The 23,310-nt window shown below is 37.9% G+C and overlaps 1 protein-coding gene across 2 annotated transcripts; it reads left to right on the top strand.

Moving 5' to 3' along the window:
* Positions 18-22,882, top strand: LOC18790025. 2 transcript variants are annotated; one of them, XM_020569165.1, is made up of 15 exons: positions 18-258; positions 361-995; positions 1,598-1,938; positions 2,218-2,890; positions 4,534-4,638; positions 7,237-7,417; positions 8,508-8,921; positions 10,597-12,377; positions 14,399-14,611; positions 14,832-17,099; positions 17,791-17,900; positions 18,888-19,290; positions 19,368-19,682; positions 19,870-20,127; positions 21,299-22,882. In XM_020569165.1, exons 2-15 carry the CDS (start codon positions 417-419, stop codon positions 22,349-22,351), a joined length of 8,694 nt encoding a protein of 2,897 aa, XP_020424754.1. In that variant the 5' UTR covers positions 18-258; positions 361-416; the 3' UTR covers positions 22,352-22,882. The 2 variants fall into 2 exon arrangements, with proteins under 2 accessions (XP_020424754.1, XP_020424759.1); XM_020569170.1 differs by lacking the exon at positions 4,534-4,638 and having other exon boundaries at positions 18-995.

Genomic DNA, 23,310 nt, shown 5'->3' with positions numbered 1-23,310 from the left:
CATAGTTGGCCTGAGCCCGGAGGATGTTGGAGGTTGGGTCTAGATGATTGTTGGTTATGGTGGGAATGAGGGGATGCTGTAGGGAGAATAGAGGAAGAGGACATCGAGGCTGGGTATGTCACATGGCAATTTCTTATTGGATCTTAAAGTAGGTTCTCTGCGAGAATAAACGTGAAAAGATGTTTTTTTCAGCCCTTCGCCTGAGCCGGTGACATTTTAACGGAGTTTGAACGGATATCTCAGTTCTAACATAAATTGGTAACAAGTTCACTGTATGAATTCATAGGTCTTCTTTTTTTAATCAGTCCCCATTCATCAAAATTTTATTTTCTTACACCTCTGCGACCACATGGATGGCAGGTAACTGACATTCTCTCTCTCTCTCTCTCTCTCTCTCTCTCTCTCTCTTTAAGGCCATGTTCGGGCACCCTCATCACTTCCGATCCCCATCTGGCGGGCCACGTCAGCAACCGCCTCCACTTCAGCATCCATACCCACAGCCTCTAAACCCCAATTTCTCCCTCCAAAACCCGACCAATTCATCATATATTTTGCCTCCAAACCCTGCTTTTCCATCCCATCCTGTCCTCAATCCCTACCCAGCTTTCCCAACCCAAAACCCTAATTTCACTCCCCAACAGCTCCCCAACTCTTCGTTTCGGCCTCAGACCTTACCTGAGAACCCGAGACCGAATGTCGATCCCCAACAGCTCTCGAATTCAGCTTTTTCGCCGCAGAGCTTGTCTGATAACCCGAATGTCGGTCCTCTCCAGCACCCCTCGAATTCAGCGTTTTGGCCAAAGGAGATGCTGGAGAGGATCGACGGCGCCGCGGAAAAGGCTCGCGCTGAACTCGTCGCGGCTGGAAGGAGCGTCTCTGCGTGGAAGGTCTTGGAGTCTGCGCTTCTGATGCTCAAGGTTGATGCTTGGAGCTCTCTGATGCTTCCAATGTACCAAGTGCCGTCTCTTCACCGCCTAATGCTCACTGAAGGCAGGGTAATGTCTAATGACTAATGAGATAGCAATAATCTACCCCGTTTCTTTTTTATTTTTTCAAATTAATTTGTGTCAATACTTTGTTTGGTTGCTGAGAAATTGTGGGAATAGAGTGTAATTGATAGAGAAGATAAAAGCCCTTTAATTTCCAATTGAAAAAGATTTGGTCTGCGCGAGGAATACATTGAAAACGAATTCTGTTAAGGAAACATACTTTCCTGTTGATTAATGACAGAGTGAGAACTTTAGTTTGAGGGAAAAAAAGGATAGTAATGACCTAGGGGCATCAGTGGCTCTTTTGGAACAGTTGTTTGCTTTCTGGGCTTGTCGGGCTTTATATCTTATGACTCTTCAAACCCAGGAAATTTGCTGTCTGTATTCACCTATCCTTAGTGGTCTAGGTCCACTCTATTTATTAGCCTGCATAGCTCATCTGAGTCTGAGATTTCATTTGTAAAATAATAGAAGCAAACACTGGGAACATGCACTACTTTTCTGTTGGTTTCTCAGCAACCGAATGAAGAGTAAGATTTTGTATTTAAAATGTGCATCTTTATGTATTAAATCCTACCAATTTTTGCTCATTTTCTATTGGTATTCAGATAAATGCATATATCCATTGCTTTGTTGGGGTTCGAAAAATTACTTCATTGTATGATTTGGAACTAGCAATCTGCAAGAATGAGAATATTCAGCAGTTTGAAGAGCTGGGATTAGGCCCTTTGTTGCTGCACCCACTTGTTTTGCATTATTTCCAAGTGAGTTCTGATACAACTGAAGTGTTTAAGATAACTAGTGAGGAAATAGTATTTTTACTCATTGGATTTCAAACACATAAACGTGAAGTTACGGACGATTCTGTTGAAGAATTTTTGGATTTTATTGTTAAGAAGCGATCAGTTGCAAGCAAAGAAAAGCTCGGAATTCGAATTTGTAGCTTGGGGTATGTCTCACATTTTTCGCTTCTACTTTGTGATAAATATTCATTGTGTCTAATAATATTAACGATTTTGTATGGTGAAAGATGTACAACCCCTTCCTTCTACAAAAATTATCAAAATGTTGGTGCTTTGAATGGTTAAAATTACATTTGGCATGGACTTTTGATTTGTTTTTTAAATAATTAATGCACATTTTGGATAACATAAGTTTTCAGTCCTTTGAAAGTACTAGAAATTATAATTTATAATGCTCCTGATTGAAGTAAACTTTATGATCATAGGGTGCATGTTTCTTACATCCTTGAAGCCAAGAAGTTAGAACGTGCTGCTCTAAGGAAATCCAAAAAGGAATTAAGAGTGTGGCGCTCTAGGAAGAAGCCACCAATTTTCTCCACATTGAAAAAGCGGCTAGATAAACATTTTTGTGCCATTTCTCAGCAAGCTGAATTGTTTTCTGTTGTGCACAAGGATTTTTGTGTTAAGCAAGATAGGTTTGTTCCTTCGAGCTCAAAGCATGGAGGTAATAGGGATTATTCACATGAAGAAGATGACAAAAATAATGATGATGCTATAAGCAGTCAGGTTAACTTTTCATCACAATCTGCTAAAATCTCTGAAAGAGCGAGTAGCTGTACTAACTTGTCAGCAATAGAAGAGAGGTGTTGGCTCGAATCGACCCACATTTCTCCAGTTAGTGGAAGCCAAAAGCATAATGAGGGTAATGGATCTGTTAAAAAAAAAAGAAAATATGGAAATCTAAGCAGCCCCATCTCTGTGCCCATAAAATTGCGTAAGAGTGACAAGGTAGATCAAGATGTTCTTCCTACAAAGAATGGCTGTGGAACAGAGGAGTTTAGTGATGTGCATATAATTGATCTTTCAATTACCGATACTCTTTTGAGGATGTTCGTTACAACTTGGAAGGAAGCATGTCAGGAGCAGCCTGTGGCTAAGGTATGTTCATGCTGTTATGATATATGAATAATTGATTATGAAGATATATTTTACTGCCTGGATCAAACACTCGTCAATGGATTTGTGTCTATTTGTCTGATGAATTTGAGTTGTTTACATATTTTCATACCTTTTCAGAAGTTGTAATGAAGTTTCCATTGATTGAACTTCATATAGATTTACCAGTTTTTCCGAGTTCAAAATAATTGAAGGAACGCCATGCTAGAGAATTTTCCTCATTAATGTAGCCAGAAATTCTCACATATATGTATATAATGATTTTTATATATATATATGTATATATATATAGTGAAATGTAATTGATCTAAGTTTTTTTTTTCGTGTGAAAGAATTCTTTCTGTGGAAGAATTGTTGGTATTTGATGCTCTTTCTCATATCCTATGTATATGCATTTAAAGAAATAAGAAACACATTTCAAATAAATCTTTTATTAATCCTTAGCTTGTTAAATTGTCTCATACTAAGAAAGTTGAGCTTGTTGGCTTATCAATTATCTCTTCTGGTCTTAACTTAGTCTTAGAGCATTCTCCTTATTGTGTTCTATCATCGGGTGTGAGTATGGAGTACATTCTAATGGGTGGGATTCTCAGGTTGTGAAGGGGTTCTTTTTAAGGGGTATCCTTTTTTCCTTATTTTTGTCTGAACTGGTGGTTGGGTAAAAATTCATTTTTGGGAAGGCAGTTGGTAGGGTGACTCGTATTTCCAGTTTTTTTTTATGGGTTTAGGGTGACTTTGTAGAGCTTAGCGTTTAGAAGGAACCTAAATATAGATGATAGGAATTCTTCGAGTTTTTCTCTATCATCTAGTTTTAACATCTTGTCGAATCCACTCTGGTCCTAAAAAAATTGGAGTACTCTGGGGTCAGGGGTCTTTTCCTGTAAATACTTTGTATCTATGGTCGGGGAATCTTGGTGTTCTTGCCTTTTTTTTATAATTGTAGTAGAGTGATTGTGAAACTGGTACCAGATTCTTGCACATAAGGAAATCAAATACTTGTGATATGCTACCCCAAAATACAAAGAACTATATACTTATCTCCCAGTTGGTGTGTCTTGTGCAAAGAAGCCTGTGAGATTGCTATTTATATTTCCTTGCTTTGCTCTTTCCTTCACCAATTTGGCGTAGGTTTCAGAATGTGTTTGGCCAAGAAACTGTTATTCTCTGCTGGTCGAAGATTTTCTGGGTATTGGTGTGAATATGAAGACTACTACTTGGCATTGTGCAGTTGGGTTGTTTGGGTGGAGAGAAGAATCTTTGATGACAATTATTGCATATTAGATTAACCTCTCTTTGACCATCTTTGTCTAAGAAATTTAGGGATATTCTGTTTGGTGTATTTGTCTTAATTGGGGTGAGTTTTTAGTCATGCAACCTTATCTTCTTTAAATACAGGAGTAGCTTTTGCATGAACTTCTTATCCATCTTTCATTTTTTTCTCTTCTGTGGTAATTTCCGTTTCCTTAAAAACAAGAAGCCTTTATCCTAAGAGCATTAGTGCTAAGATGTTCACTTATGGTTTGGATTTGCTTAACTGTAGTGATTCTCTAGTTCATTTTAAGTAATGCTTCAGTTTCAATTTCTACAAATATAGGTTCTCAGCAAATGTCTTCTGTTTCTTGTAGGTACTTTGGAGCATGCTTCGGTCTTATAATACACATTATAAGAAGTCAAAAACAATCATGTCAATGTTTTATTCATACCCATTGATTGGACTGCTGAATGTTGCTGTAAGTTATTGCGGTAGATGCAATGTTATTTATTTTTTATGATATTACTGGCAATATTTAATGGTTAATCTTAAAAGTCTAGTTCATAAACTTTTTCTTATCCAAAAGTCACATAATCATTACTGCTGCCTTGTAGAATTATTCGAAACAGGTAAAGTTATAAAAAAAAATTTGGATTGATGATTTTGTGTACATGAAAGTCTTTATGGAGGGCTGAGATTTTTAAATAAACTAATATGTGAAAGATGCGTATCGTGTGCTTTCCAAACAGTCTGGATTCCTTTGGTAAACTGCCAAAATGCCCCCTGAACTTGTACCTAATTATCAATTTACCCCGACCTTTTTTTTATTTATAGAAAATTAAAGACTCGAACTAAATTTTATTCTCTCTTTCTCGTGGTCTTCTTCTCCACCCCATTTCCCTCATGACCACCAACCCTTCACTCCAGACCAATCCCCAACTTCCCTTCAGTTTTTTTTTACCTCCCAGACCATTCACCCCTTCCCATCCTAACCCGATTCCCCCATGACTACTACCCCTCAATGAACCCAGAACCCACAGACCCACCCCCATTGAACCCATATCCCCCGCAACCACCCGTTACCCCAAACTCACAACCACCGATTTATTCCAAATTATTACAAATAAAAAATTTGAAGTTCCCCATCCCCCTTCAGAGACCACCTTTCACGAACCCAGAGGATGGAGAATCAACTCCCCCGAAACCAATAACCACGGCACCAACCCATTTTTTTACCCTAAAATGTTTTAGAGGGTGGTTTTTTTTTTTGGGGGGGGGGGGGGGGTGGAATTGAGAATAAAATTTAGTTCGAGTCTTTAATTTTCTAACAAAAACAGCCAGGGGGTAAATTGATAATTAGGTACAAGTTCAGGAGGCATTTTGGCAGTTTACCCGGATTCCTTTAATGTGTGGACCCCTTCATTGAAATCTTTAGCAATCATCATTTCTTTTACTTTTGGTTAATTATAAGTCGTGCATTTAGTTGGAATGTTTCTCTTTTGTCCTTCATTGAAATCCTGTGCAATTATCAACTCTATCGAGGAACTGTGGAATGATGATTGAGTTTTGGGCATCCTTATGGGCTTCAGTGAATCCAGTCTTTAAGGACGTAGCTTATCCATCTATAATGAGAGATCTAATGCCTGCGGTGAAATGACTTTCCTATCTTGATCCTATTGTAGGATCAATGGAGTCTAGACTATTGAGTTTGATTATTATGTTGTAGTTCGATTTCTGATTGTTCTGTCATGGATTTCTTATCCACTGGCATGTTTTGTATCCTTTTTTTTTAAAAAATGTATAAGAGCACTCCCACCCATTTGCCATGGCAAAGGGCAATGGCAAGGCAAGGGCTGTTACTATTCACGTGAATAGTGGCAGCCCTTGCAAAAGGCTTGTGGTGTTTCCACCCATTGCCATGGCACCCCAAGGGCAACCACTATTCACATGAGATATGAGGAGAGTAATTTATATAGAGTTTGGTGTGGGAAGTGAAGAATATGACTAAGTATTTATTTTTTTAAAATTCTGAAATTTTTATTGTTTTCTTAAATTTTTTTCATCGCTGACGTCAGCAAACCCAGGCAACAGCCAAGGCTGTTCTTGTCTTCGGGCCTGCCCAGGCTTGTGGAGCCAACCAGCTGCCCGGGCTGCATTTGTGCGCTGGAACCTCTACCTGGTGCTTGGGCCCCCTCCTGCCCGGGCCACAGCCTTCAGCTGGAAGTGCTCTAAAGTTTCTCTTTAAAAAGAAAAAAAAAAAAAAAAAAAATCAGCTCTGCTACTTTTGGTTAATTATAAGTTATGCATTTACTTTGAATATTTCTTATTTTTCCTACAGTTTTACGATTCCTTTCAAAATTTGACCAATGATATATATGTATGTATATATGTACATATGCATTGTTGTTTGTAGTATTTCAGTTATTTGTATGTATGTATGTATGTATGTATGTTTGCAATTATCAGTTATTTGTCCTAGAACTGAAATTGTTACTATAATCTGATGCTGTTGTGTAAGACAGTTTCCAAGAGTTTTGCCCAGAATTTTTTAGATCGACTTTTAAATTTGTTGGATCATTTTCGCCGCCGTCTGTAATTATAATTTATCAAAACAGGAAGTGGTGACTCTTGTTGCATAGCCTCATAAAAGTAGAGTGCTCCTTACAATCTTGTTTATCAACTTGCTTAGAAACATTAATGCTGCTTTGCTGTCTCTTATTGACTTTCTCTTACTCAGCTTGTCAAGCAATGCTTCTTGTTGGCCTGTGGATCCAGTTGAAGGCAATATTTTGATACCAGGATATTATTTAGTCTCTTAGTTTGCCGTAAAGAACTGGGTTTTTTGTTAGTAATAAATAATTAATAAAAAGTAACAAACAATTCGACCTGAGCATGGAAAGTGTACAAGAGAGAACTAAATGTAGTGAATAATGGTCTTTTAAAATTCGATGTTGTGCTTCTAGAGGACAATTATAGGTTCCGGTTTATCAGGTTTCACAATTTCTATTCTTGTATGTTATTTCCAACAAATTTTTTTGCTTCTTTGGCATTGTTTAACAAGTAACATTTGTTGCAGGTCTCATCTATCAAATTTGGAATGTGGGATAGCATGTACGATACATTCCAATCCATTGGCCAACACTGGTTAACTAACACTTGTACTCATAAGTGTTCTGAGTATTTGAGCACAGATGTAGAACCAAGTATTAAGGATGCAGTACGAGTCAGTACAGAACACAATACTGAGCATACACTGAGTGAGTAATGTTGCTTTTTTTTTCTTTTTTTCTTTTTTGTTTGGAAAGGAAACAAATTTTATTGCAGTAGACAATAAAATACAGAGTAATGTTACTTTTTGAAGTCCTGTTTTCATTACTAGTGGTTAGGCTGTGGTGCAGTATTGCCCGTTTTGTATTGTTTTGTAATTTTTGGAACTGTTGGTTCATATTTCTCTTTCTTTTTCTTTTGTCAGAACTGAATTAAAAATAGGGAGATCCACTATTATACCCAATATGGGGACCCAAATTATAAAAATACCCCATATGAAATGGACTTTAGATACACACCCAAAGCCCATTTACAACATAACAAAAAAACTTTTAACTTCTTATAAATTACAAAACTGCCATTAATTTCTTAAAACAAGCCCAACCCCAAAATCTCATAAAAATACCCAAAACACTTAATAGGGCATCAAAGTAATTTAATAATTAATATTAAATTCAATAAGGCCAGCTGTCATTTTTTGGGTTTTTTTTTGGGGGTGTTTATAGAAATTCAATTGTGTAGGGTTTATTTATAATATTAGTGCTAGAAATGGGTATATCACTAAATATCTCTTAAAAATAAAACTAAAAAACCTACAGATGAAGAACATGCAGACAATGAAATACTGAACAAGAGAGTAGCTGAGTGTGCAAAAAGGATTGGCTGTTTTGAAAGGTCAATTTGATATTGTGCTTATGATGTGTTCATCGTGATATCAATATTTATAGCCACTTAGTGTTTGTAATCAAATAGCAGTGCTTAATCTTAAGTGCATCTTTTTCTTTTTCAAATTTTTACAATCTTCATTTATGTTAGGACAGCTAGCGTGGCTGCATGAGCAAGTCAAAAGAAATGCTGTGCAGCAGAAAAAGTTTTCTGCTAAATTTTCCATAGGAGGTTAACACAAAAAGGGATAGGAAGCAGTAAGATCAAAGATGGAACAAATCATTTAATTTCTAGGCCAAGTGACCCAAGACAACTCTGTATTCTGATTGTATCTTCTTTGAAAACACGTTAAAAACTTATAACAAAGATCTGTACGATACTTATACACTAGTGATTATGACAATGTTATGGCAGCCTGCATGGAGCAGGATCAACAGTATTATCCACGTCGTGAGAGAGTCCGTAGTAGGCGGAAGGTCCTCCAAATGAGTCAGAAGAACAACATACACAAAGGGTTATCCGGAGGATCTCCTTCTGAATCAAAAGTCTGCTTTCTGTGTGGTCAAGCCGGACACGTCTGTAAGGACTGCTCTCAACTCCAACAGGCTGTATCATCTTTGGCTCCACAGAATCCCCAGAAATTGGTTCGGTACCCTGCTCAGTCCTACACATCTGTTCAACTACTTCCAGTTGAGTCCCAGCCACAACAGAGCACGGACAAAGCACCAATGCCCCAGAAAAGTAGATGTGGACCTGTAGGTAGGGGTCAAGTCTTCAGAGTCACCGGAGGAGAAGCGATGGAAGAGAGAGTCAATGCTGTGATCAATGGTAAGGTTCTCTTGTTTAATCCAGAAATTAGGATTCCAATAGATACTGATGTGCCACATGGTTTTATTTATGCCTTGTTTTGCAAGAATATTGTGATTAATACCAGAGATTCTGGAGCCACCATTGCATAATCTGCAAGTGTCTTTGGTGTACCAGTCCTGTCAACTAGTTGTTGAGGAGAAATTATACAATGGTACCGTATCACCACGTCAGCTGGTGATACTTCCATTCAAAATATGCCACGTATTATTATTATTTTTAAATAATTAATTTTTTTTTAACAGCTGGACTTTAAATATGTTTTTATCTTTAAAATAAAATTGAGAAAATAAGAATATCCAAAAGGCAGAAGAACCACCGCCCACCCCGACCCTGGCTCCCTTGACTGATGCGCCCTCCCTGTCATTTTCTTCCTCCGTCCATCGCTCTATTCCATAAACAACAACCATATCTCTATTTCATTGGATCGACGTGCAAAGAGAATCATAATGCCTTTTTTTTGGGCTGATTTTTCTCCACAATATTACCAAAGGGATTAAGATTCTCCTTCTCCTCCTCCATCACTCACTTCCTGATACATATTAAGACAAAAAACACCAACCCAGTTTACAGTTTACTTTTTTTTCTTGAGCTATGCTTGAAAATGAAAACCCAAGTTGAAGATTTAGATTTTTATCGAACTGGGTTTAAGTGATGGATACTCCTTACATACTTAGAATATATGATATTGGTTTTGTTTTCTGCTCCCATGGTTTAAGAGATCTTGCAGATTTTTATAGAGATAGAGAGAGGGGACAGCAAGCAGGGGGAGTGGGGGAATTGGGTGTGGTTATGCTGTCTTTTGTTTTGTCTTTCTAAAATTTTATTCTATATGTAAATTTTTAAATACAGCTTGTAAAAAATCAAATTTATTTAAAAAAGATTGACACATGGCGTATTTTGCGTGGGAGTATCACCAGCTGACGTGGTGATACAGTACTATTCTATAATTTCTCATTGTTGAGGGACAATGGCAGCCAATCTCATTTTTCTAGAAATGATACTCTTTGATCTCATTGGCCTTGGGTTGGTTATCTAACTACAAAGTTGGGCCCTACTTAGCCTTTGGTTTGAAAAAGAGTGGTGTCAATTCTATGTTCACCTTTGAATTTGATTACCAAGGTGAAATAATTATAGATCTGTTTATATGCAATAACAGAGAAATTCTACCAATGTGGGAATTGTCAGGCCCATGGTTTGCTCCCATGTGGTCTGAGGTTTGAAACCCCAAAAGGTACCTACCTAGATATTTGCTAGTGTTTCCTGCCTCCCAAAGCGCCGCCCAGGGGGCTGGGGGGTCCCAGTTTTAAGCTGTGTGCGGATTGGTGGATTTCTGGGTATCAAAAAAGAGAAAAACAGAGAAATTCTAAGTGAATCGGTGTGTTTTTCCCATTTCCAATACAAATAGTCAACTAAAGTATATAATGAGCCAGCATATATAAATAAATAAAATCATTATTGAGGAAAGATGGTCGTCGTGTGTGACTAGCTAGTCCTCACTGCCATGACTGCATATCCTAGTCCGTCAGTAGCAAGTTCGCTGTGTAAAATGATCCAATTAGTTTGACACCCTTTCGGCCGTTCACATGTTCATCCTCTCATGAAACTGGTATGGCTTATTGTATTTTGTGATTAGACTTCACAGGTGTTTCAGTTGAAGACATAATCAGGAAAGTTGCGACGTTTTTTGAGAGTGATCATGGAATGCCCATCAATGGTAAAACAATTCAGGAGAAGATGTTTATCTTTTTCAGAAAGCTTTGCAATTGTGAGCTTTGGTTGGTGGAAGAATTTTGTGTCAAGGAATTTAGATGCCTTGGTTTTGGGGAATTTCTAATGTTCTTAGAAAAATATTCCTGTCTACTGCCACATGAGCTGTGCAAGTTCTTGACTGGTGACGGAAATGGGAAGTGCCCTTTGGAGGTTTGCATGCCCCAGGATCATTTGGTTGTTTTAGTATCTCAAGCTTTAAATAGTTTATGGGAGGATGAAAAGATTACCAAACTGAATATTCCTTTACTGCTTAGGAAGCAGTTCCCATCGATTGGTTTCCAAACCATCGAAAATGGTTCGGTAGAAGATTTTCTAAGTTTAGTGGGGAAGCATAAAAACACTGCAATTTCCAAACGTGTTCTTTTTTCAATGACATTATGTGGAACTAGTTACGGTATGGAGTCACCAGAACACTGTAAGAATGACACATTTAGGAGCACTTTGGTGAATGCTAACATTGGCCAGACAGCAGAAACCCATGAATCTGTTACATCCAAAGATGCAATTAAAATCCTACTCAGGGGACCAATGATGTCTGATTTAAACTTATGGGCACATTGGGACCTCTTGTTTGCTCCCTATCTTGGTACTCTTGTACCATGGTTATTGAATGAAGTCAACACGGATGAATTGTTGTGTTTGGTGACCAAAGATGGGAAAGTAATTCGGTTAGACCATTCATCTACTGTAGATGCATTCTTGGAAGCTGTACTTCAAGGCTCCTCTTTCCAAACAGCAGTGAAAATGCTCTCTCTGTTTGCACTATTTGGGGGAGAAAAGCATGTGCCTGTGTCCCTTCTGAAACTTCATGTACAGCATGCATTTGAAGTCATTTTGAAGAATTATGTAGACAATATGGAAATACATGGCAATAAGAATTTTCTAAGTCAAGGAGAAGCATTGTGTGGACAGCAAATGATTGGTGAAGGTTCTACTAGTAAATTTTGTAATGAATTAAACAGAGATGTAACCCGGATGAATACTGGTGAACCTGTTTTATCAAGATTTATCATTGATTGTCTTGGCTATCTACCTGCAGAATTTCGTAGTTTTGCTGCTGATGTATTGCTTTCAGGGATGCGATCTATTTTCAAACATGCTGCTTCAGCCATTTTGAGTGAGTGCAACCAGACAGAGCAGCGTCTCATGATTCATGAAGTTGGCTTATCTCTTGGTATAGTGGAGTGGATTCATGATTACAATGAATTTTGTTCCTATGACACTACTGATTTGTTCATGTCTGGGGCTACATGCTTCAATGCTGTTAGATATGAAACCGGGTCAGGCTCAAAGTATATGCAGGATGTGTCTGATACGCTTGCCGCTTCTGAAGGGAGTATTGGTGCATCTGTTGGGGTAGATGAGCAGAAAGGTGAATGTACTGAACCCTGTATAAAGATTAGTGGTGCAGAAGCTTCTGAAGCTAGAATTGGCAGTGGCTCAAAGCATTCTACAGAACTTAATGAACTTGAAGATGCAGTCCTCGTAATTGAGTCAATCAGGAGAGATGAATTTGGTCTAGATTCAAGCCTATCAAATGTTGGAAGTAGCATCCTAAAGAAGCAGCATGCCCGCTTAGGGAGAGCTCTGCATTGCCTTTCAGAGGAATTGTATTCTCAGGATTCTCATTTTCTTCTTGAGCTGGTGAGGCTACGTTCTTTGTTTCTTTCATTGTGCTTAGTGTAATTATCTACTCCACTATAAAATAAACCGTATGGAAAGTATGCTGTGGTTGTCACTGGGGGATCTAGGAATTATCCTTCCTTGGGGCAAGAACTTGTAAACTCTGCCCTAGCAACAACCTGTAAAGTTTGGCCTAATGCAGCTCAAGTCTCAACCATTTCTTTGCCCCTTTGCCCCGCCTTTGCCTTCTTTGAGGCAATTTATCAAACAGTTTGCCCCCATTCAACAGAAAATACCATGAAAACTTGACACCTTCATGGGTGTAGAACAAGACTGAGTGGGGCCTAGTGCCTTCACTGGCTCCTTACTAGATCCGCCAGTGGTTGTTGTCCCCTCTGTCTTTCTTCTTTTATGTGTTTGCTGTTGTCCTATGCATTTGCCAGTTTTCATCGTTGCTGATCCTAAATTCCCAGGTGAAATTTTATTTACTTTTTCTTTGGTTTTTTAACAATTGACTACATTTGTAGATGCTTGCATGTATACATATATATATATAGATATATATATATATAGATATAGATTGCCTGTAAAACCCTTAAAAAAAATATTTCTGTCTTTGTGTCTATTTGCTTGGGTATGTATGGATACAACTTCTTAACTGGGTAGTCTATGATATATCATGGTACATTTTTAATGACTCCTTGGAGTACTTACTAAAATGTTTGAGCTTTGAACTTTGTACTTTGTTTTGAATATTAAGTGGACTCCTCTGTCTGATCAGTTATCACGTCTTACTATCTTGTCAACCGATGCATCTGAAAACATAGATTTTAATTCTTACCCAGAAAGTCATACACATACACATGCATAACCAAATCCCCACACCACATACACATTTTTTAAAGCCTCCCCAAATAGAAGGGTTTTTCTTGGATTGTGGCCCATGGGAAGGCGTATATACGTGTGTGATTCAAAGAAGACCCAATTCCTGCTTCTCCCCTCATTGGTGCATTCTTTGCAAGGGATGTTCAAAATTGGTGGTTCATCTCTTCTTGCATTGCTGGGTGAACTCGAATTTGTGGCTGCGTCTGTTTAGGGAATTCGGAATTAGCTGGGTTGTTTACAGGGACTGTTCCTCCTTGTCTGAGAAGCATAATCTTCAAGGAAATGGGAAGAAAGCCAAGGTTTTATGGGATTGTATTGTATTGGCAATCATCTGGATGGTTTGGTTGGAACGAAATAGATTGATTTTTTAGGACCGTACTTGTCGCGAAACGGAGAAGCTATGGGAGAAAGTTAGATCATGTTCCTCGCTATAGGCTTCGACTTCTACAGACTTTATAGATATGTCCTTTAGGAGCATTTGGCTGGATTGGAATGCAGCCATCCGCTAGCTTTCCAGTCAAAGTTTGTTTTAAGTTTTGTTCTTTTGTTAGAAGTTTTTTGTTTTGCTTGGTCTAACTGCTATTTCGCTGTTTAGACTTCTATTGTGGCCATCTTCACCACCTTGTGCTGTTTTTTTATTGTCATAATTGCAATAAAATTCTGTTTCCTTTTATAAATTTTTTTTTTAAAAAAAAAACAGTAATCTAGCAGAAGTCTTTTGATTTTGATCATCCATGAGATAATCTCCAGTTTCTTGATTGGGGTGGGCTGCAGCTCAGGTGAGCCGTGGCTATGGTCTGTCCTTGCACCTGGCGCATATGCTTGGAACTTTGACATTTGGATGTTTTTACTGTAGAATATTATTTATGCCTTACATACGATCTTTACTTTATTACTGATGTGATGTTACATATAATGGACTGACAAACCAATATCTGCAAGACCACTGTTATTTGAGTTTGAAATCTGTTTATCCTTTTGGAATCTTTTTATCTGCAGCATTTTCTTATCAGCAATATATTGTTGATACAATAAACTACCATTTTAATTTTCTTCAAATCTTGATATGATGCTATAATAAGAGTCTGGAGTTGAAAATAATCCTCTTATAAGTTTGTCATGTTTTAAATGCATCTAATTATTCTTTATTGCTTCAGGTGCAAAATGCTGATGATAATATTTACCCAACAAATGTGGAACCAACTCTAACATTCATTCTTCAAGAGTCAGGTATTGTTGTTTTAAACAATGAACGGGGCTTTTCTGCCCAGAACATTAGGGCACTCTGTGATGTTGGAAATTCAACCAAGAAAGGATCTAAAGCTGGATATATAGGGCAGAAGGGCATTGGTTTCAAATCAGTATTTCGGGTAGGTTGTGAAAAATACTGTAGTTATCGTTCTGTCTGTCTGTCTGTCTGTCTGTCTGTCTCTCTCTCTCTCTCTCTCTCTCTCTCTCTCTCTCTCTCTCTCTCTCTCTCTCTCTCTCTCTCTCTCAATGTCGTTCCACCATCCCTACCCAGAAAAGTTTCATTCAACATACGTTTTATTGATAATAAGGTTTCACTAATATGTGATTGTCTTTCTGCAGGTTACAGATGCTCCAGAAATTCATTCCAATGGGTTTCATATCAAGTTTGATATAAGTGAGGGTCAGATTGGTTTAATTTTGCCCACAGTTGTACCTCCTCGCAGTATTCACTTGTTTAGTAGCCTGGCATCAAGTGACAATGATAAAGCGGATTGGAACTGCTGGAACACTTGCATTGTTCTTCCTTTCAGATCTATTTTATCAGATAGAACTGTCATGAAAAGTGTAATTAATATGTTTTCAGATCTTCATCCTTCTTTACTACTCTTTCTCCACCGCCTCCAGTGTATTAAGTTTAGAAACTTGCTTGATGATACACTTACGGTCATGAGAAAGGATATTGTGGGAGATGGTATCATTAAGATTTCACATGGGAAAGAGAAAATGACATGGTTTGTAGTATCTCAGAAATTGCAAGCAGATTTTATTCGTGGTGATGTACAAACAACAGAAATATCAATAGCATTTACATTGAAGGAATCAGATAATGGCGATTATTGTCCTGATATTGCCCCACAGCCTGTTTTTGCATTTCTTCCTCTTAGAACATATGGGCTGAAGTTTATTCTTCAGGGTGATTTTGTTCTTCCATCGTCTAGAGAAGAAGTCGATGGAGATAGTCCCTGGAACCAATGGCTATTGTCCGAATTTCCTGGTTTGTTTGTTAACGCAGAGAGATCTTTTTGTGCTCTTCCGTGCTTTAAAGAGAATCCCGGGAGAGCTGTGACAGCTTATATGTCCTTTGTTCCGCTTGTCGGGGATGTGCATGGTTTCTTTTCTTCTCTTCCGCGATTGATTATTTCAAAATTACGTGTGTCGAATTGCTTACTCCTGGAAGGAGGAAATAATGAATGGGTTCCTCCGTGCAGGGTCCTAAGAGGTTGGAATAAACAGGCTCGTTTGGTTCTCCCTGATGACTTACTGCAAGAGCATCTTGGACTTGGGTTCTTACATAAAAATATAGTTGTGCCGGATCCACTTGCAAGAGTTCTAGGTATTGTGGACTATGGACCCAAAGTTTTGCTTCAAATTGTGGACTCTTTATGTCATACACAAAATGGCCTCAAATCAATGGGACTGAGTTGGCTTGCCTCTTGGCTAAGTTCACTTTATGCAATGTCATTCAATTCTTCTGTGGAAGCTTCATTTGACTCAGGAGTAGAAATGGAATTCATAGAAAACCTTCGAAAAATTCCATTTATTCCTCTTTCAGACGGTACATATGTTGCAGTGGATAAAGGCCCAATTTGGTTACATTTTGATGCCTTAAAGACTGGGTTTGAGGGTCAGCATGGACTTGAGTCTTTTCCAGATTTGTATGCTAACCTTCAGATTGTAAGTCCTAGCTTCCTTTTTGCATCATGTGCTGACGTGTCATACATGAATGTGACGACAGTTGAAAAAGTCACAAGTATGCTTCGTAGAATTGGTGTCCAACAGTTGTCCGCACATGAAATTATCAAGGTGCATATCTTGCCGGCTATATCTGATGGCAGGATTACAGATAGGGATAAGAATTTGATGACTGATTATATTTGTTTTGTAATGGTTCACCTGCAGTCGAGCTGCTATACTTGTCAAGTTGAAAAGGAATACATAATCTCAGAACTACGAAATAAAGCTTATATACTAACAAATAATGGCTTTAAACGACCTGCTGAAGCATCAGTTCATTTCAGTGCAGCATTTGGAAATCCTGTGGACATAAATAATTTAATTAATGGGGTGGATATGGTTTGGCATGAGGTTGACATCTCCTATTTGAAGCATCCCACCACTAGATCACTCCCAAATGGACTGATGAAGTGGAGGGAGTTTTTCCAGAAAATTGGCATAACGGATTTTGTGAAAGTAGTTCAAGTTGAGAAAGGAATTAATAGTTTATCTGATTCTTTTTTGAAGAAGTTGATTTGGGACAAGGACAGCATTTCCCTTGGACTGAATGCCACAGATTGGGAGTCACCTGAATTAGTCCAACTATTATCCCTATTGTCCAGAGAGAACAACAAAAAAGGTTGTGAATATCTCCTAGAGGTTCTTGATACATTATGGGATAATTGCTATAGCGATAAAACGACCGGTTACTGCACTTCTAAATCTGTAGCAGATAGACAGCCCTTCAGATCTTCATTTATAAGCTGCATCTGTGATGCGCAATGGGTGGTATCAACAATGGATGATGAACTTCACTACCCCAAGGATTTATATCACAACTGTGATCCAGTGCGCTCGATTCTGGGTACATCTGCTCCATGTTCTGTTCCAAAGGTTAGTTGGAGATGGAATGCTCAAAATTATCTTCTTTCATGATTAAAAAAAAAAATTATACATAGGGTATTTAATATAGTGCATATGGAAATGTCTGAATTTAAGCCCCAACCTGAAAGTAATTGGTAATGAGTGGAGAACCCGGGATTTTATATGCTGTGATGCAATGCTTTGAAATTAGAATGCCTGATGTAGGACTTAATATCCTCAACATTAGGTCATGTACTTGTCCTCGACAAGGGTTTAGGGTTTAGGGTAACATGCTGCAGCAATACAACCGACCGAACAAATATAAAGAAAAACCGATCAAACCAACCAAACTGGACTGGTTCTGGCGGTTTGGTTTGGTTTTTAAGCTTAAAAAATAAAGGAAATCGGCAAGAAAACCGGCTGAACCGGTTTCAGGCCTGTTTGATTACTCCAGAACTGGCAGAAAATCGAACTGGACTGCCAGTTAAATTTTTTTTACATGTCATATTACACGTGGCTCTGTTCATTGGGCCCAAAACCGAGCCGGCCTGAACCATGCTCAGATCTAGATATTACTGTTTGATTGTGTGTTGTTATGATGTGATGATAATTTATGTTTCAGTTTTCCATTATTCATCTGACCATTATGCATCATAGTTTCAGCTATATGAAAATCTCAAATATTGTTTTTGGCATATCTACATTTTTCCTTTTGAAACAGGTGAGAAGTGGAAAGTTCGCAAGTGATATTGGGTTTAAGACGAGAGTTTCTCTTGGTGATGTTTTTGAGATTTTGAAACTATGGAGATGTGAGAACCCATTCAGAGCAAGGTATTTCTTTTCTTTTTTCTTCCTCATTTTTCTGGAAGCGAGATCAATTGGTTTTTTATACTGGATGTCTCTATCTTTATGGGATTCACCAATATCATCAATACAATTGGATCAAAATAAATATGAAGTGTTTAAACCAAAAGCAGTTGTTCTATAGTATCATTTGGTTGCTCATAGACAGAAATTCTCTTTCATATCAATGTATTTTATTTTATTACAGAATAGTTAAAGTTTTTGCAGCTCTGCGTAGACATGCATTATGTTTTCATAGACTTACTAAGCAGAGGTCACTGATGTCAGCCACATGTCACTGGGTTAATGTTAAAGTGCAATTCGACGCCATGCAGGTGGCTAATAAAGCAGATGATGTGTGTGGTCTCTTGATGAAGTTTTGCCATCTTGACAAAGGATGTATTCAATTTCAAAGAGACTTGTTTTATGAGTGTCTAAGATCCCCTTTGTTATGTTTTATTTTGGCATATTTACTTAATAGCATCTAGCTGGCTGTCCTTAAGCGTGCCTTTGGTCGTTTGGGAAACTTATCTCAACTTTGCTTTAACTTTAGCATTTCGAAACAGAAAGCAGTTTTAGTGAGTGAAGTTGAATGGTAGATCAATTTATCCTTATAATAGATGAAAACTTTGTTGGGGTTCATGTTGGGGTGTATTATCTATCTTCTTGCCTTCTGCTTTTCTCTACCAAGTCATCGTATTCTCTCAATTTAGTTTCTAAAAGCTTTGTCAGAAGGGATAAGGTGTCTTTTGCTTAATAAATAAAATCAGAATTAGTGCACATTCTGTTTCAAGTGTAGTCTTGCGAACCTCTATGTTGAATGTAGACTTGTGAAATTTTATGCTATTTGATACTGTTTCAATATCTGCTCCTGATCATATGAAATTCTCATGTTTGTGCGGATCCATTCCTATTTTATTTGTTTAATTTTGCATGGTTCTGCATATTTTAAATCACACTTATCTTCTGTCCCAGCCTAGCACAAATGTTCAAAATTTACTCATTAATCTGGAATGAAATGGCTCCTTCGAATCAGAGAATTACCGATGAGTTCCATCCTGGACCTTTCATATTTGTTCCATATGAATCCAGCTTCAGTCATGAGGATGTGGTGTCTGGTATATTTTTGTCCCCTGAAGAAGTATATTGGGATGATTCCACTTCCTTCGTTAACCATATCAAGGGGATCCGTCCTCAGTACAGCTCAACAGGTATTAATCATATTCCCTTAAATAAGATGCTGAGTAATTTCTACCCAGGCCTTCACGACTTCTTTGTTGGTGGGTGTGGAGTACATGAGATCCCAGCTCTCCGTAGCTACCTTCGGGTTCTGCTAGATTTATCAAATATTGCTTTGCCTTCACAAGCAGCTAATGCCGTAAGTAATTAAGTTTAGAGATATATTATAAGTAGCACAAGCTGCACAGTGATCTAATTGTTTCTTCCTTGTCGCAGGTTTTTCGAGTATTCCTGAAATGGACTGATGGACTGAAGTCAGGATTGAGTGCTGAGGATATTGTTTACTTGAAAGATTCTCTTACAAATATTGAATGTACGGTGCTTCCTACTGTTCAAGATAAGTGGGTTTCTCTACATCCTTCCTTTGGTCATGTGTTCTGGTGTGATGATATTGAGTTAAGAAAGCAGTTTATGCATTTGGATGGCGTTGATTTTCTATACTTTGGTGAACTAAGTAATGCTGATGTAGAGATGCTATTTAAAAAAGTTTCCATTCTCCTGAAAGCTTTAGGGATTCCTGCACTTTCAGAGGTATTCTTTACATTTTCCCATGCATTGTCACTATGAGATTCTGCATTGTAAAGATCGGGTGTTACAAGATTTAGGATGCCATATATTGTTAATCAATAAAATGAATGTGGAAAATAAATAATTATAAAACTGTACAACTGAGAAGAAATGTAATTCTCATCTTTCCACTTTGTGCATTTATATGCAGGCTGTAACTCGTGAGGCAATATTTTATGGTCTGGCAGATTGTAGCACAAAAGCTGCATTGATGGATTGGGCTCTTCCATATGTACAGCGCTACTTACAAAGTGTACACCCTGATAAATATGCACAACTCAAGCAGTCTGGATTTGATATCTTAAATCGTTTGCAAGTAGTTGTTGTTGAAAAGCTGTTTTATCAGAATGTTATAAAGAGTTCCGGCAGGAAATCCAATAAGAGGCTAAGATGTAGCTGTCTTCTGCAGGTATTCTCTTTTATCTTTCATTGAGTGTGTGTGTATTTCCTAATGCTTATATGCTTATACCAAAATGCAAACTGACTTACAAGTTGGTTGGGATTACTATATTTACCAATGTTTTCAAAGGCGAGGCCTCTTGTGTTTCACAAGGTGAGCTGTAAGCGTAAGTGTTCAGGTGTGTGCCCTTTGGACCTGAGCTAATTAAAATTGAAATTTTACTAATTTAAACATTAACAATTATATAGTTAAAACTAACCACTGGAATGAATCATTTAATATGAAGGCTGGGAGCTTAAGAAACATTAACAATCATTTAGCATCAACATAAAATTTCCAAGTTATTGCTATCAAGTATCAAGAACAGAGGTTGGGAGCTCTAACTTATAACAAAGAACACTTAACAGAGGCAGGGAGACATGGAGAATAGAGAAGAAGAGATGACCTTGAGTTGGAGAAGGAGATGTTGAAGGTGGTGTCAAAGAGAGAATTGGGAGGTGTAACGAACAGAGAAAAAGAGGAGACATTTTGGTGTTTGTTAATTTTGTTCTGGATTCTATTCGTGGAGGAGAGCAGAAGCGGTTATGGAGTTCTTTTTTATTTATTTATTTTTGAAAAAAAAATAAAAATAAAAAATAAAAAATAAAAACCTTCCCAAGTGGTTGTATACATGGTTTTTCTTGAAAGACAAACAATTTGGGCTGTTGGGTGAAAGTTGAAACGGCGCTAGTTGTCTTAAGGTACTAATAATAATTTGGTCACAATCAGGGCTCAAGCTTTAGCTGCAGTGTTCTCATTTCTGGGAAACTGCTCAACGGAGCCATGGGTCAGGAGATTCTTGACCACCTCACCTCAACTCGTTCCTCAAGGCACGCCTAAGTCTCACCTTTCAAAACACTGATATTTACAATGTTAACAAATGAGCATTTGAAATCGTATCATGTTTGGTTACAAACATGTCTTACTTCTCTGGCCAGAAAACAAATAGTAAATAAAAACTGTCTTCCAAGAATACAGACTAATCTCCTTTTTAATCAAATTCTCTTTCTAATAAAATGTTGTTTAATATTGTTTTGGAACATCGGAAGATTTTTCACCAAGCCATTATGATACTTGCATGATGTGGACATAGAAACCTCTCTCTTTCCTAACCTTATATATTTTCGTCCTATTAATACAGGGTAGCAATTTGTATACAACCCAAGAACCGGATTCACACGCGTTATTTGTGGAGCTTTCTCGTTTGTTTTTTGACGGAAATCCAGAATTACACTTGGCAAATTTCCTTCATATGATCACAATAATGGCTGAATCAGGTTCAACTCAGGAGCAGACAGAATTTTTTATCTTAAACAGCCAAAAGGTACCGAAGCTTTCTGGTGAAGAATCTATTTGGTCCCTGTCATCTGTGACTTCATTGACAGACAATTATAAGTCACTCCCAAAAAGTTTTACTTTTACAGAAGTAAATGAGAAAAACAGTTGGGAATCCAAAAGGAAAGTAATTAACTGGCCACCTATTGATTGGAAAACTGCACCAGGTTTTGGTTGTACTGATGCAAATCTTTCCAAGACACAGGCACCAGTTGCACATTCTGTTTCAGTTGACATTAATTGGACCATTGAAGATGATTCAGCAATGACATCTGCAGCTTTAGTTTTGCCAGGCTCCGATGATCTGCAAGAACATTCTGGTTATGCTTGCAATGAGACTGGAAATGGAATGCATACTGAATTTGATCCTATTAATGTAGGTTTTGTTTCTGACTCTCCTGATTTGGGTTCATTTCCTAATTTTAGCAAGAGAGACCAGCCTAGATATGGTACATCCAGTGGAAGAGATGCAATGCTAACCGGGAGACTGGGTGAGCTTGTTGCTTTCAAATACTTGATTTCAAAAGCTGGAAAGTCAGTTGTGAAGTGGGTTAATGAATGCAATGAAACTGGGCTTCCCTATGACATAGTTGTAGGGGAGAAGGAAGACAGTACAGAGTTCATTGAAGTTAAAGCAACCCAGTCTCCTAGAAAGGACTGGTTCCACATATCAATGAGAGAGTGGCAATTTGCAGTAGATAAAGGTGAAGCCTTCAGCATTTTGCATGTCATTTTATTGGGTAATAATGCTGCAAAGGTCTCAGTATACAAGAATCCTGTACAATTGTGCATGCTGGGGAAGCTGAAGTTGCATCTTATGATGCCTAAGCAACAGAACGAATTATTCCTTTTGTCCTGAAAGGTACTTGATAGGCTGGTCATCGGTCTGAGACTTCAGTTGGCTTTCATCTGCATCCAAAGTTTACCAGGTCCAGGTTTGACTAGCATGCCAAGATACAAGAACTTAAGAACATAGTGATATCTGCTTTGGTGTAATTGAGCCAATAAAAACACTGTAGCCAAATTGCAGCTATGCTTTGATGGGACTGCAGGTTGAGTTGCTGCTTTTAACCCTATCGATAGGCCAGTCGGGTTGATTTGCTGGAATTTAACATAACTATGATAAGGAGATCCTCAATGTACAGACCCTCTGCAGGTTTCTTTGTGGTTCGTCGAAGAATCGAGTCACCATATATGTATAATAGATAAATTATGAGTGGTATATGTATATACGTAGTTTGAAAAAGAACCACCTCTCCGTTTCTTTCCATAGGCGTCAGCCGTAGCACAAGACAAGTCGTTGCAGACAAAGATAGTGCACATGTAACCTGCCATTATAAAGCATAATAAAGTTCAGAATCTCAATAATGTTTATATATCCTTCCGGCTTTGAGATAATTTATTTTCGGCTATTAGATAGAAAACAGTAAATTAAAAGGGAATGAATATGGCATCTAATGCTAGTACAACGTTGAGTGGATTATATTCAGTAGTCTGCCTAAATTTTTTATACTATATATAATATAATTTATCCTAAAGATTTCATTTCAATTGGAATTTGGCTATTCACCATCTACGAGGATCCCCGCTGACGCAAGCATCTGCGGCTGGCTTTGATCCCCACTAACTCAAGCATCTGTGGCTGGCTGGTTAAAGCGTCCAACTCATAATTGGCGAATGGGTAGGTACAATTCCTAAAGGACGCTAATGGCTTGCCCTATTGAATTTAATTTAAATTACTATGATGCCCTATTGAGTGTTTTGGAATTTTTTTATGAGGTTTTGGAGTTGGGTTTGTTTTAAAAAATTAATGGTAGT

Source organism: Prunus persica, chromosome G1, assembly GCF_000346465.2.
Source record: "Prunus persica cultivar Lovell chromosome G1, Prunus_persica_NCBIv2, whole genome shotgun sequence".
NCBI lineage: Eukaryota > Viridiplantae > Streptophyta > Magnoliopsida > Rosales > Rosaceae > Prunus > Prunus persica.
Note: the sequence above shows the minus strand (reverse complement) of the source record. Positions and strands in the feature narration are given on the sequence as shown.